Raw genomic sequence first — 13,826 nt, 5'->3', positions numbered from 1 at the left:
CTCACAACTACACCTGTGCAGGGAACATCAGTGATCTCTACAGTTAAAGAGTGTAGCCACACTTGAAAATCATGAGATAGGACCTAAAAGCCTTCTTAGAAGACATAAAAAGACAAGGCATGCCTTAAACAAAGTACTCTAGGGATTTGCATCTGCATGAGCAGCTCACGACAATGTCAACTTTTGTTGAAAGAACTTTATATATGCCAAGTGTTAATGAACGTATACCTTGAAGTTTCATCATTCATGGTTGATACTTTTAAAGGAACACCGTTTTTTCAATCAGGTAGTTGTAGTTCAATTTTATCCTTGGTATACAGCTACATCAAAAAAGGTTGCTTTAGTAATTGGTCATTGACAATTGGGCATTGGCCATCTAGGCATAGGAAACAATGCAATGATTTTAACAGGGTTTGCAAATTTTATTGATGAGTGGAATCACTGTGACTTCTGCTTCACAAATTTTGGAGCCATTTTGGAATAGTTGGAGTCAAGTATCACAACGAAAAAAGCCATTTTCAGACTTTCCAGCACGTGGTCCTGGCATGTATACACTATCGTGGGGGATACACTAAGTAGCTGTGGCGGTCCGCTGACCTGGAAAGCTCAAATCCATGATGGCGGTCATCGAGTAAACTTTGATCGTAATTTATCCTCTTCCTGTTTTGTCGTGCAGTATAATTCTTTAATTTTGATGATTTAATTAAGGTTTACAACGTTTAAACTGTATTTGTTGTGAAAAAGGTAAGGACAAAACTGTGTTACCGAAAATTTCTGGAGTCGAAGTGACTCCCTCTGTAACCTCTGTGGAGTCATCTGAACAATTTTGGCGTAAAATAAGCGAAATTTGGCGTATATGCGAACCCTGTGATTTACTTGAGTGAACACCAAACAATACCTTCCCAATGCGCAATTCCCAATGCCGCAAAGCAACCTTTATTGAATCAGCTGTACCCAAAAGATGGTGCATTTACAGAAGCTAAAAGGGATACAGGGTTCTCAGCAACCAATCATTATCATACATACATATTATACCTTTAAATAAATAAATGTAAACGCAGCACCCAACAGTCCACCAATAATGCCGAGAATAACAGTAGGTATGAATGCCAGAATGTTTACACCAATGTCGTAGCTAACCTGCAATGAAACAAATATATCATATTGGGGCGCACTTAAAGCTGGGGACCATTACAGGGATGGAGATGTGTAAAAATACAGATCATGCAGCAAATTCCACCCATACTCAGATGCAAACAAAAGGCATGTTCTTCTGTTTGAACTTGTATATCAAAATACACTACACTAATACAGCCACATTATGGCTACATTAAATGTTTGAAAAATACTTTTAATTTACCAAGATACTTGCCTGAAATATTATGTTCTTTTCAGCTTTGAACAATCCAAAGTCTCCTTGATACTTGAATCCTTTCAAAGCTGAATTCAACAAAACCTATATAACAGCAAAATCAAATAAGACATTTATTTTAATATCTCACTCTTTCAGGGTGACCAACAACTCAAGGGAAGTTTTTATTTTTACCTAATAAAGTTTACTTTGCACTGTCCCCCTATCTTTGAGCATAAAATTTGTATCGAAACATCAGTTCTCCAGTCAAAACATCAAATTGACTGGGATTCTGCGACATGTATAACGTATACTACAGACTACTATCAACGTCTTACTTTAGAAAACTGGTTTACTAACTTAGAACAAACACCACTGAATCGTAGCCAACAGTTACCAGCGCCTTACAAACGACTTTTTGACGAGATCAAGCAAAACTAACTATGAGAGAACGACTGGAGAACTGACAATTTTACTAACAATAGTCGACTGTTTAACTGTGACAAAAGACGGATCGAAACGCACCAATTACTGATTATGAGTCTTCATAGCCAATAACATCACGGCTTAACTTACAGACGACCAATAACATCGCGACGTAATTGACCAATCAGATCAATAACCAGAATATAATACCATCAACTGACGTGATACAACTCACTTTGACTCTGAAGATGACTACCGCACACGGGTTGGCGAAACGTCAGTCACTGTCAACAACAGTCCTATTCAGGACTACGTTCACCCGGACGATCAAACTTAACCTACTTTTGATTAATTATGCTACTACCTATACTAACAATAGTATTCTATTCACATACATTCATATTCATGCTCAGTTCTAATAAGGTATGGGAAAAAAGATTGATCAGCGGACTAAGCCAAGCTGGGACAGCTTGGCTTAGGAAGAGTTCAAGATACGACTCACGCGATTTTTGGGCGGGACTGGGTGGGCCGTCCACCTCTTCGCGGCTCCGCTGAAAAACTGAGCAAGAATGGTCTATTTTCGCGCCAAACCAGAATTTATTATCGGTAATTACGTAATCGCACGTGAGACCGCTAGGCTAGCCATGAAAGAACCCATTATTGAATTATTTTAACCTCGCATATCATTATGAGTGTTGTGAATAGTATTCTATTCACATACATTCATATTCATGCTCAGTTCTAATAAGGTATGGGAAAAAAGATTGATCAGCGCCCAACAGCCCTCACTGTTCCTTAAATAGTCTTAGATAATTGCACTCCGACTCTCAAATCCTCTTACAACTTCCCAATCCTCAATCCTCCAACCCCTCTCATAACTTTAATCCCCAAGGACAGTAAGACACAGCTATACGTTTACAATTATAATCAAACTAAACTGGTATGAGTTTCCATAACAACATCTCTTCATTAAAGAAACGATAGTACAAAGGTTATAATCCATTCCAAAAACACCCTAGCCAAACAAAGTATCCTCATTCTGCTGGGCGTTTCCTCTGCTCAGCAGCTGGAAAAGCACACACAAAACGTTTCAGCTGATTCACATCCTGCCATGGAGCCACCACATTCTCAGCAGAAGGCGTAGCAAGTCGTCCCGACGGGCCATCATGTTTCAGAACCTTGGCCAGCTGAAGGTAATATAAGGCGGTATGCCTCCTAGCCCAACCCACGTGTTCCATAATCTCAGACAGATCCGCTCCTGTGAGGGCCAACGTTATCGCACAACCCGAACGAAAGCCATGCAATGTCTCACCATCATCAGCTTTCATCTGCTTGAGATACACTTTAAGACGCGCATCTGCTGCTGAAGAACTAAATGGAGAATCTTGGACACCATTATTAGAAGTTGTCGGACGAAACAAATATCCCTTTGTTAAATCAACGCCTAACTCCCTTGCCACTTCGACATATTGCTCAACGCCCTTCACAGGACAGATGACCGACTGGGGATTTCTGCGAACACCAAAGACATTACTGTCACCATCCCGCAAAGTCTTACCCCAGATATGATTAAATAAGAACCCATCATCATTCGGAAAACGAAGGATCTCCGGAACTTTTACCTGACCAAGATCTCCTGGGCGGTCCCCACTAAAGAACGCCAACTTAAAATAAGCTTGGTCACGTGCGATAATGAAACGGTCAAGTTTCGACTTTGATCTCGCTAGCTCGCCTTCAAGATACTTCGATAACTGAGTCAATTTGTCCACAAAGAATGGCGTGGCTTGTTTTGGAGTAACACGGGCCTGTAACTGCTCCGCTGTGACAAGACGAAGGTAATCTTTAACCAATTTATCAGAGGCTGGGTTACCAAGACCTAGCCGCTTGTCCCACTCTCCGTCCCGACCAATGGAATGGAAAATCGATCTTAACTTTCCTATGTAAGAGTCCACAGTCTTGTACGACAATCTCAAGGGGCAGCCACATGACTGTTTACCATGCTGACCCAAAAATTCACACGTATTGAGATGTACCTGTGTTTTGCCACGCTTGTCTTTAAAGATCAGGAAGCGACACAAGTCCCTAGGCGTCACTGTCGCGAGAGTAACAAAACCCGGCAGAGCACCAAGAAAAGCCCCAAGTTCCCTCTGAAGAGAATCCTTCTGCTTTTTATAACTGGTTGCCTGATCGTAGTGAAGTAACTGCTGCAACCGCACTTCAATTCCATCAAGGTCAACGATAACATCAGAGTGTTCCTTGCCAAGCGTTGTCATAACCTTTCGCTTGTAGCCACAACGTTGACAAAAACGGAAGTCAAAATCATTAGCGTGTCCACAGGTTGGGCATTTAACCGACTGGACAAACAGCTTTGCCATGACTGGAAGCTCCTACAAACCAGAAAAGAAGAACCCTATCATACACCACAAACCAGTAGCACAACAGGTCAAAATGTATGCCAAGACACACCTAAAAACACACTGCAAAAACCCAGAGATCTCCAGGAATGCCCTTGTGAGGCAGCCACCCCTTTTTGGACGGGACCAAGAGAGCGTTGCCATCGCCACGAACAGCCAGACATCTACTCTTTACAGCTTTATTCATAAGGAGAGGCCACCAGTACTTCTTAGGAAACACGTCCAACACCACTACTGTGCACGACTGTTTAAAACTCTGCAGAAATTTTAAGACAGGCCCCGTTAAGGCCATGGGAGGAAAAACATACGGTCTGGCCATAAGCGCTCCGAGGGAAGCAAGGTCCTGTGTGAAGAGATTTACACCAGACGATCCGGGAGAGGGAATCGGCGTAAAATGAGGGAGAGAATACCCGTGCGCATCCGTCATACTATTCGAATCCAAGGCCATAAGGTCGCAAGTATGGCCTTCCCTACCACCAAACTCCTTCTGAACAATCTGCCACAAGCCATCCGACAATTTACTATCTGAGTGGGACAGGCGCCTTGATGGAGCATCAGCAGGATTCTGACCAGTCGGAATGTAAGACATGTGCAGAGATAAGCTAAGCTTCGACGTTGTGAAGAAAAGCCGTTTCAATGCCATATTAAGCTCCAAGCTTCTACCACCCTGGTTGTTCCAAGCCTCGACAACGGCCTTATTGTCAACAAAAGCATCAACTCTAGCATTGAACAGTTTGTCTTTAAAAGCCATTAACGCCATGTCGACCGCAATAGCTTCCTTCGCGGCAATCCCCCATTTGCACTGCTCTTCCGTCCAATAATCTGATATTTCCTCACGATGAGGGGCTAACAAAACAGCACCCCAGCCTGATGCGGAAGCATCAGTTGCAACGGACACACGAATATGACGCTCATCCCGCCATGTTACCGGATCATCCCAACCCTCCAAAAACAGCCAATGGGAGATCTCCTCACGCAGATCCCCCCTGATGGGTATTAGCCTGTGGGGAGTACGTTGGCCACCGGCAATAGCTGCATTCATCTGCTTCGTAAACAACTGGGCTGCAGGTACTGCTAGACTAAAAGAGACACATTTCCCAACCAGGCGTTGCAAGGTTTTCACCGTAACCTTAGAGGCATGGAGTATTTCACGGACAAGTTGCAAGAATTTCTCCTTCTTTTCCGGCTTTAAGCAGAACACCTCCCTAGAAGAATCCGCTAAAAAACCAAGGTAGGGAACCACTTTACTTGGGAACAATATTGACTTTTGCAAACCAAGGAAATAGCCCAAGCTGACAAGATGGTAAGCAACAAGAAATATAGCCGACCTAGCCGCCGCAAGATGACGATCATCAACAGTGTTAATAGTAGCGTATTCCCCCTTATCGAGTGCCACCTGCAGTTCGCCATTGTGTCGATCATCGATGTAGAGCAAACAAGGGATTCCTATAGCTCTAAGGAAATTACTAGCCAACAGGCCAGTAGTATGATATACAAACGGGGAGATCTTCCACCCAAAAGGAAGGGTATTATACGTGAAATACCACCCTCCCCATTGGATCCCAAAATACGTGCGGCTGTCTTCAGAAAGAAGAATATGGTCATAGCCAGACTTATCGTCTAGGACCGTTTGGTAGGTATCCTTGCCCACGTAACGCGGTAAATCTATCAGCCTGTCTAAAGAGAAAGGCATATCACGCATCCATAAATTAAGATAGCGCGCATCGTGACATAACCTTGGCTTTGTTGGCTCAACTGTAAGGGGAAGAACAATAAATGGAGGGTCAACCACACCCACTCTCCCCAACAGCGAAATAGCTCCAGATCTCAAGCGCGCAACTAACGTTTCCTCCACAAATGACACAAAAGGCTTGCAAGAGACATTGTTCTTAAACACCTTCATCGGAGGCTCGTCTGAATCGAACAATTCTCCTTTAAAACTTCCTTTAAAATGCTTGAAAAACGGCTTAATCGAGACCTTGTCCCTTATCCACCCAAGAATCTGTGCCTGTTGGGGTGACGAGCTATCTTGCGCAATGTACTGCCAATACTCGAAATGGTTATGCAATTCTCCAGCTCGAAAACAACGTGGATCACGGAACAATAACTCCGAAATATCACCAATTAACTCTCCCCTCTGTATCCTCTGTAATCTAACACGGTCACAGGCTGTCACTTCTCCACTGACCTCGACGGGGTTACCGAAACAATCGACCCAGGACATTGGAAGCTCAATTTCTTTGCCTCGTAACTCCTGAAGTCGAAGATCAAAGGAGTCAGATTTTTCCCAACACCACATGTTTCCCTAGGAAAAAGGGGTAGTGAAGACACCTTTAAACACTGAATCGCCGAAAAATCTAAGACCATATTAAAATCATCCCCGTCAAAGTCAGCAGAGAAATAACAGCTAAGACCAGCGAGGCTGGAGGGCCCTTGTCTCAAGGATACCCCTTTTTCAAAGTCGTTATAACTATGCTGACAAAATAGACAGAGTAAAATATGCACTAGATTGATTCAATACACACAAAAGTTTGTTTATTATCGCAAAGAATTAAGCAATATTACAACACACAGCCTTGTCCAGGCGGCCTTCAACCTATAACACCGGTGCGAACTAACGAGATCTAAACACAAGCTACTTGTCTGATTTGGGATCCGTTTTCCTCTGCTTGGACTTCAAATCAGGACAATCAGCTTTGATATGACCTCGCCTATGACAAAAATAACATCGCAAAGAAAATAGACGAGACGGACGTGCCACACCAGAACCCCTGTTGTCGTTCGCTTGAGGCTTCTTGCGATTTGACTTCTTTTCTACTTTAGAAACGATATCCAGGACCCTCTCGTGGTCCTTGTCTCCTAATAGGCGCATAACAAGGTCCTTGAAGTGGTCCTTCGACAACTCCACCTTTTCCCTCGCCGACTGATGAACGAGCCGATAGTAGTTCTTCCTGTCATGATTACGGTCAGCGGCCTTGTTATGCAGAGTCTCCAGCATCTCAAGCACCTCATACTTGTTAAACTCTGTCAACGGGCGGGAAGCATAAGCCAAGATCTGTTCCACGAGCTTCTCAGGCGACGCGTTGGTTACTGCCTCCACTGACTGCTTTAACTGTGTCACCTCCTCACGCAATCTCTCCAAAGGAACAAAGAGACTCTTAATCACCGCCCACCTCAATGTGCGAAGCACTCAGTGTTATGCATAAAAAACCTCATTACAGGCCTCGTGAAAAAACAAAACATCACGTAACTTCTCGCGTTACCATGTATAAACATCCTTCGGCAGGCACAGCCAAAGGAGAAAATACAAGTAAGACGACCTAGCAACGTTCAACAATTAACGATGACCCATTATCATAACTCATAACAAACATCCAAAGGCCACATCAGCCGAAGGAAAAGACAAAACACAAATGACACCTCGCTGTCACCATTCGTAACCATCCCACGACCGCAAAAAGGCTGAAGGAAATACAAATAAGCGAATTCACGGCGTCTCTCTAGCCAAAAGCTAGATGTCACCGCCGAACAAAACGGCCACGTCGCTTGTACAATAAGCGAGTCCACAGCGTTCCTCTAGCTAAAAGCTAAACGCCCAACGCTGGTCCGTCAACCAACCACCGCCGAACAAATCGGCCACCTCGCCTGTACGGTTTGTAACCATCCAACGACCACAAAGGCCGAAGAAAATACAAACAAGCGAGTCCACGGCGTTCCTCTAGCCAAGAGCCAGGCGCCGACCGCTAATCCGTCAACTAGCCACCGCCGAACAAATCGGCCACCTCGCTCGTACGGTTTTGTAACCATCCAACGACCACAAAGGCCGAAAGAAATACAAAATAAGCGAATCCACGGCGTTCCTCCAGCCACAAGCCAGACGCCGAACGCTAGTTCGTTAACTAGCCACGCGGAATAACCCGACAATCTTCCGAAAAGATTTCGATAACAGGCCGCGATCGGGCCAAAAGCTCTCCGTTATTCTCTCCACCATGCTGTGTGAAGAACCTGAAAGATACGACAGACAAGAGAAATATGCCACGAAAGAATTCATAACAACTAAAAGAGAACTACCTCCAGTTCCTGAGGCTGAGCGACATTAACATTCTGGTTGCCATCCGGTGGATTCACAACCGGCGGATTCACCACTAGCGGGTTCACGACCGGTGGATTCACGACTGGCTCTACAGGATCGACAAGTAACTGAACGTTCGGCTCCGGAGGTTGACCCTCAGCCATCAGGAAATCGTTAAGAAAATCGCGTGGGTCGTATCTTCCAAAAGAAAAGAGACCAGCTCTTCGCGGCTCCGCTGAAAAACTGAGCAAGAATGGTCTATTTTCGCGCCAAACCAGAATTTATTATCGGTAATTACGTAATCGCACGTGAGACCGCTAGGCTAGCCATGAAAGAACCCATTATTGAATTATTTTAACCTCGCATATCATTATGAGTGTTGTGAATATTGGTCTAAATATTCTGAACTACTTACATCACTCTTAAAAGTGGAATAGAAACGCAATTTTTTGTAAGATGGCAACATGTTCATTTGATTCTTTTTAAAGTAATCTATGACAGCCTATTTTGTTTCTGGCAACTTTGAGTTAACTAATTTTGGCTCTTCAATGGATAGACAGGATATTCTGCATTTATGTTAGACTACGAGTAGTCCCCCATTTTTCCTCAAGGATAGTAGAGCGAGCGAAACGCGAGCGCGCGTGAAAATCACCCCACGCGAGAAAAGGCGACGCCTTTTCCCGCGTGGGGCGATTTTCACGCGCGCTCCCGTTTCGCTCGCTCTACTATCTCTGAGGAAAAATAAGGTACTACTGGTAGTATCTCTGAGGAAAAATAAGGGACTACTGGTAGTCTACATTTATGTGCACTGTTGATGCTTTCACAGAAAGCAATTAATATTTAATTCTTCTTGAGCTTATTACAGTTAAGAAAATAACTGCCTCTCTGGTCATTAAAACACCTATCATGTTAAACGCCCCTCTTGGACCTTAAAATTAAATACAGTGGAAGCTCTCATTTGCGGACGCCCTTGGGACGACAAAAAAGGTGCCCATAACTGAGGCTGGCTACCTGTTGTACAAGAATGGTTCTCAGAGCGGCCACTAGAGGTGAAGGAGTTAAATGGCCACGTACTTTTGGGAGCCCACCCAGCTACAAATAAACATTGAAAATGCAACAAAACTGTTTGTTACTGTTTGGCAATACTGTTGTACTGACAATGTTGCAAGATAGTCACCATCAAAAAATTCAAGTGGTCTTTCGAAGTGTAACCATGAAAAAAAGTATGTAAGAAAACCATCACAGAAACTGATATACCGCACATTTATTTTAAAGACCGGTGATTTAAAGTTAATTTATGAAAGTACAAGATTCAGAGGAGACTAGGATTTTATTTCGGGTGTTCTCTTACTGGCAGCTTAAAAAACAAAGCCAAAATCTAACTAATAAACCCTAAACATGTCCGCGGCTTCTTACAGAAGGAATGTAAAAATACAGAGTTTTTATAGGATTTGAACCAGGGATTTATGAAGGCGGCTGAAAGAAGAGCTAGCAGTCCAATTACAAGAGTCTCCTTAGGAGAGCTTTCGCTAGACCTAAGCTTGAGTGTACAAGCAAGTTTTCCACCCAACAGGAGATGACAAGCAAACTATGTGTCCCGCTGCATTCTAATGTATGAAAGAAAATGACATAATTTGTAAATTTATTATACTTACTGTAGTGAATGTTGACACCATGCAGGCAAAGAATGTTTGCCAGGATAATTTCATGTTCCAAAAAGAAGACACCTCTTCCATAGAAAAGAGCAGACCACCAACAGGAGCCCCAAACGCTGAGGCCACACCTGCTGCTGCACCAGCAGAAATAAAGTTACGCCTGGTAAAAGGGATTTGATACACTTAACATCACTAAAACTTACTTAATCTTTTAGACTTAAACAATTAACAATTATTATTATTGAACTTGGTAATCGAAAAATATCCTGATGTTTCAGTGGGGAGCACAAAAATAATTGATCTGTGAGACACTGATCTGCAAGACACATTCGATCACTGAGTTTGTTTTTTAATCAAAATCTCTTTGGGAAGCAAAGCGATCTGCCATTTTCACGCATGAGCGATCCCAAGGAGGAAAAAAGCACGGTTTCATTTTTGCATGAGCAGAATATCATTTGCAGCCAAACACGTCAGTTGGACGACGTCACGCATGAGCAGACCTTTATTGTAGGTAGTCATTTGCAGGTCACATGGTCAGGGCTGTCAACCCCCCCCCCCCCCCCCCCCACATCATCAAATATTGAGAAATGATAGATGACATCATATCGCACGACAAATAACGTCATTTGTTCCAAAAATGTTTGTTGATTAGGATCGACATGTATAGCACATAAACATTTCATATTTAGCCACATTATTGCTTAAATCACAGTGGCATACAAGAATTTATGAGGAAATGTTCCATGCTAACAGTAGCTCAAAAAATGCAAATATTTGAAATTAATTTTTATGGTCAGAAAGTCGAGTCTACAAGAAATAGCAACTTTGGCGATTACACGGGAGATATCAGACTCTAATCTGGAGCTGGGGAGATAGGGTCCAAAATCTGGAGTCTCCCGGATTATCTGGGAGAGTTGACAGCACTGCGTGGTGGGCTTTTGGCCAATGAAAAGAAAGAAAAATTTGTATCAAAGGTGTGCAGCAGCTCCTTACCTGTCTTCTGTGTTCCGAAATCTTTCAAAGAATGGCAACTGAAATTTAAGGGTGTCTGACTTGAACTGGCTCAGGCCTGCACCAACCAAACTCCTACAAACAAAAATATATAAACTGTAATTAGTGAGTCAACACATACCAATATGATAATGCCAAATGTATGGGATGGTTTAAATAAAAGAACATATCTCCATGCAATGGGTTACACATTACATGTACATATGTATTATTGTCAATGAAAACAGAATTAGAGAGAGGATACAGGTCCAGTGTTGGGACAACTTCTTAGACATCTGCCTCTACATTTGCTTTTATTTATTATAGAAACAGTGGGGTGTTCATTAGGTTTGATAGAAAATAAGAAGGGAGGTTCTACTTAATTTTTAGGGATAGTGGCAACATGGTAAAATCTAAAGCTCCCCCATCCTAGTCCCTATAGGCATTCTCTCTTGATCCATTGTCCATGCGAAGTCTGGGAGAGAGCGAGCGAGAGAACGAGTATCTCTTGGTGACGTCACAGCTTATGGTAGAGTCCAGGAATGACCGAGCCGAAAACGCCTGGGGACTAGGCTGAAGCTCCCCCAGATGCAACTCTGGGATAAAAAGAAACACAACACAGAGACACCCCATCACAGACAAGACCTACTTCTTTTAGCTGTACCATTAATTTTTAATATCTCTATAATATTACTTGACTAATTAAATTTGTGGAATATTAATTTAATTTTTGGATTATGCAAAATGTAACTATCCTAGATTTCTTTGATTTACATACCCCAAATGAATCATAGGTCCTTCTGGACCAACAGGAAGGCCTGCACCAACTGCACATACACAGGAGAAGAACTTGATAAGCATTGTCTTGATACTGAAAATATGTTTCACGACTGTACCATTCAAGAACCCAATTAATTCAGGTATACCTGACCCTTCAGCAGAATTAGGACGGAAATACTAAAAGACGACAATCAAAAAACACAATGTATTACATTTTTGTTAGTAATTTGAAGAGATTTTATGCGTACATAACTGCGACGATCATTCTTCATTTAATGAAGTCATACTATTATAATTGATAACAGTATGTATAAAATTGATCTGACCATAACTTATGAAATAACGTTTGTGGTGTCATGCATTTAAACAGTCTTGCACTGATTTTAAGAATTAGGATCTGAATAAAGGGACCATTCAGGGGTTTTTTAAAAATCGTATTGTGCACTTTGTTAAACGGGGTCAAAATCTGAAATTACGACAAACAAGTTCGCACTTACCACAACTGGAACAGAACTTGCCAAGACAAAAAAAACACTATATCCAATGACCCATACCCAAGCCAAGCCAAAGTTTCTATCCTAAAAAAAAGATAAACTTGTAAAGTTAAGAATATAGGAATGTAAATTTAACAATTAATACAGTAACTCTAGATTCACTATATATGGCTCTGTGATTGCTGTTAAATTCAGGTGTCTGATTCAGAAAATTGATTGTATTCACTCCATTGACACAAAACTTTGCTCCACTTCAAGACACAGTTTCATGAAATAAAGAAGACAGTATGGTACCAGAGAGTCACGTTAAACTTGGTCGTGGGTCACAGTTCAGTTAGCTGTTGGGAACCCCATAATGGAACCACTATTTAAGTGTAGTATTAGCTGGTACTTTAAGAGAAATCATCAAGGACATTGTTCAACCTAAACAGAATAGGATAGTTGAACTTGCCTAGTACAGGAATAGCTGTATCCATGTCTACATTTTTGTGTTCTTTCTGTTTCTTCATTATATACAGTGATTTTGTTACAAATAGTTTATATGGTGAGTCCTGAGACTCATCTTGTGCAAAATCACTAGTCCCAGTCCAGAACCTGTGATCGAGTCCCAGTTAAAAAAAAAATGAGTCCAAAATTGAAAATGCCAATGGGCCTTTATGTATTACCAGACAGTTAATCTGACTTGACAGACTCCAAAACTCTGTATTTTTGCGTATACTGAAATTAAAATCATTGTCTTTCTATTTTCAAGCACAAAAAAGGCTAAATAGAAATATTCATCATTAAACAACAGCCATGCATAATAACTGCCACAGAAATGACACAAATTAGATATTTCTACAAAAAACACATGTTCAGATTGATCAACTGACCATGAATTATTTTGTATCTTTAAGGATTTTTATGCAGCAGGGACGCAGGACAAAGAAGTAACAAAATCACTGTCATGATTATGTTAATTAGAATAATTTAGCATACATTAGTGTTGCATGTGCTCATGTAAAATCACTGATCCATATATTAAATCTTTGAGTCTCACATGGTAGTTGTGTGCATTGGTGACTAAATATTACAATCGCTGGATATTAAGGATAGCATCTGTAGTTGGTGGAACCCTTTGTTCTCTCAGTATTACATTGAGACCCTGCCGGGGGGGGGGGGGGGGGGGGGGTCCCATGTGGCCCGTCTGAATTTTAAAACGTCTCATGGCGGTGTTTATAAATGCTTGTCGCTTATTGTTGGCTTTGCCGTCACTGTGGCAATTTTGCGGAGGGAGGTTGTCTCTTGTCGCGATTTCATTTTACATGCTGTCGCTACTTTTTGGGCCATGTCGCTTATCGGAATTTACCCTGGCAGGGCCTCTACATTCCACCTGCCAACAAACCTCCCCCCACCACTCCAATCAATGCTACATACCACCTCAGGGTAACCTACTATGTGTTCTTTACTCATCCCAAGGACAGCTTCAAGATGTCAGTGATTGATGAAGAAAAACGTAAACAAGCCCTTAACAGTACCTTTATAAACTCAGAAGCCTTATCCCACTTCAACCTGTTAAAAAAGGAACAAATGTTTTTAGTACAACTATTGCCGCACTAACTGAATAAAACAATATTGTTTGGAAATTGCAGGGTAAGCATGTTC

General features: G+C 42.1%; 1 protein-coding gene across 1 annotated transcript in view; it reads right to left on the bottom strand.

The window, feature by feature from the left end:
- Positions 1 to 13,826, bottom strand: part of LOC140936253 (chloride channel protein D-like) — a 37,191-nt gene that overhangs the window by 19,083 nt on the left and 4,282 nt on the right. The window contains exons 3-9 of the mRNA XM_073385690.1: positions 13,700 to 13,733; positions 12,186 to 12,266; positions 11,687 to 11,865; positions 10,912 to 11,004; positions 9,919 to 10,078; positions 1,373 to 1,456; positions 1,036 to 1,140 (exon numbers count right to left, since the gene is read on the bottom strand). Of these exons, the coding sequence (XP_073241791.1) occupies positions 1,036 to 1,140; positions 1,373 to 1,456; positions 9,919 to 10,078; positions 10,912 to 11,004; positions 11,687 to 11,865; positions 12,186 to 12,266; positions 13,700 to 13,733 (736 nt within the window). The remainder of the gene's footprint in view (positions 1 to 1,035; positions 1,141 to 1,372; positions 1,457 to 9,918; positions 10,079 to 10,911; positions 11,005 to 11,686; positions 11,866 to 12,185; positions 12,267 to 13,699; positions 13,734 to 13,826) is intronic.

The sequence above is a fragment of the Porites lutea genome, chromosome 5 (genome assembly GCF_958299795.1).
Source record: "Porites lutea chromosome 5, jaPorLute2.1, whole genome shotgun sequence".
Classification (NCBI taxonomy): Eukaryota; Metazoa; Cnidaria; class Anthozoa; order Scleractinia; family Poritidae; genus Porites; species Porites lutea.
This window is presented reverse-complemented; position numbering and strand designations above follow the sequence as displayed.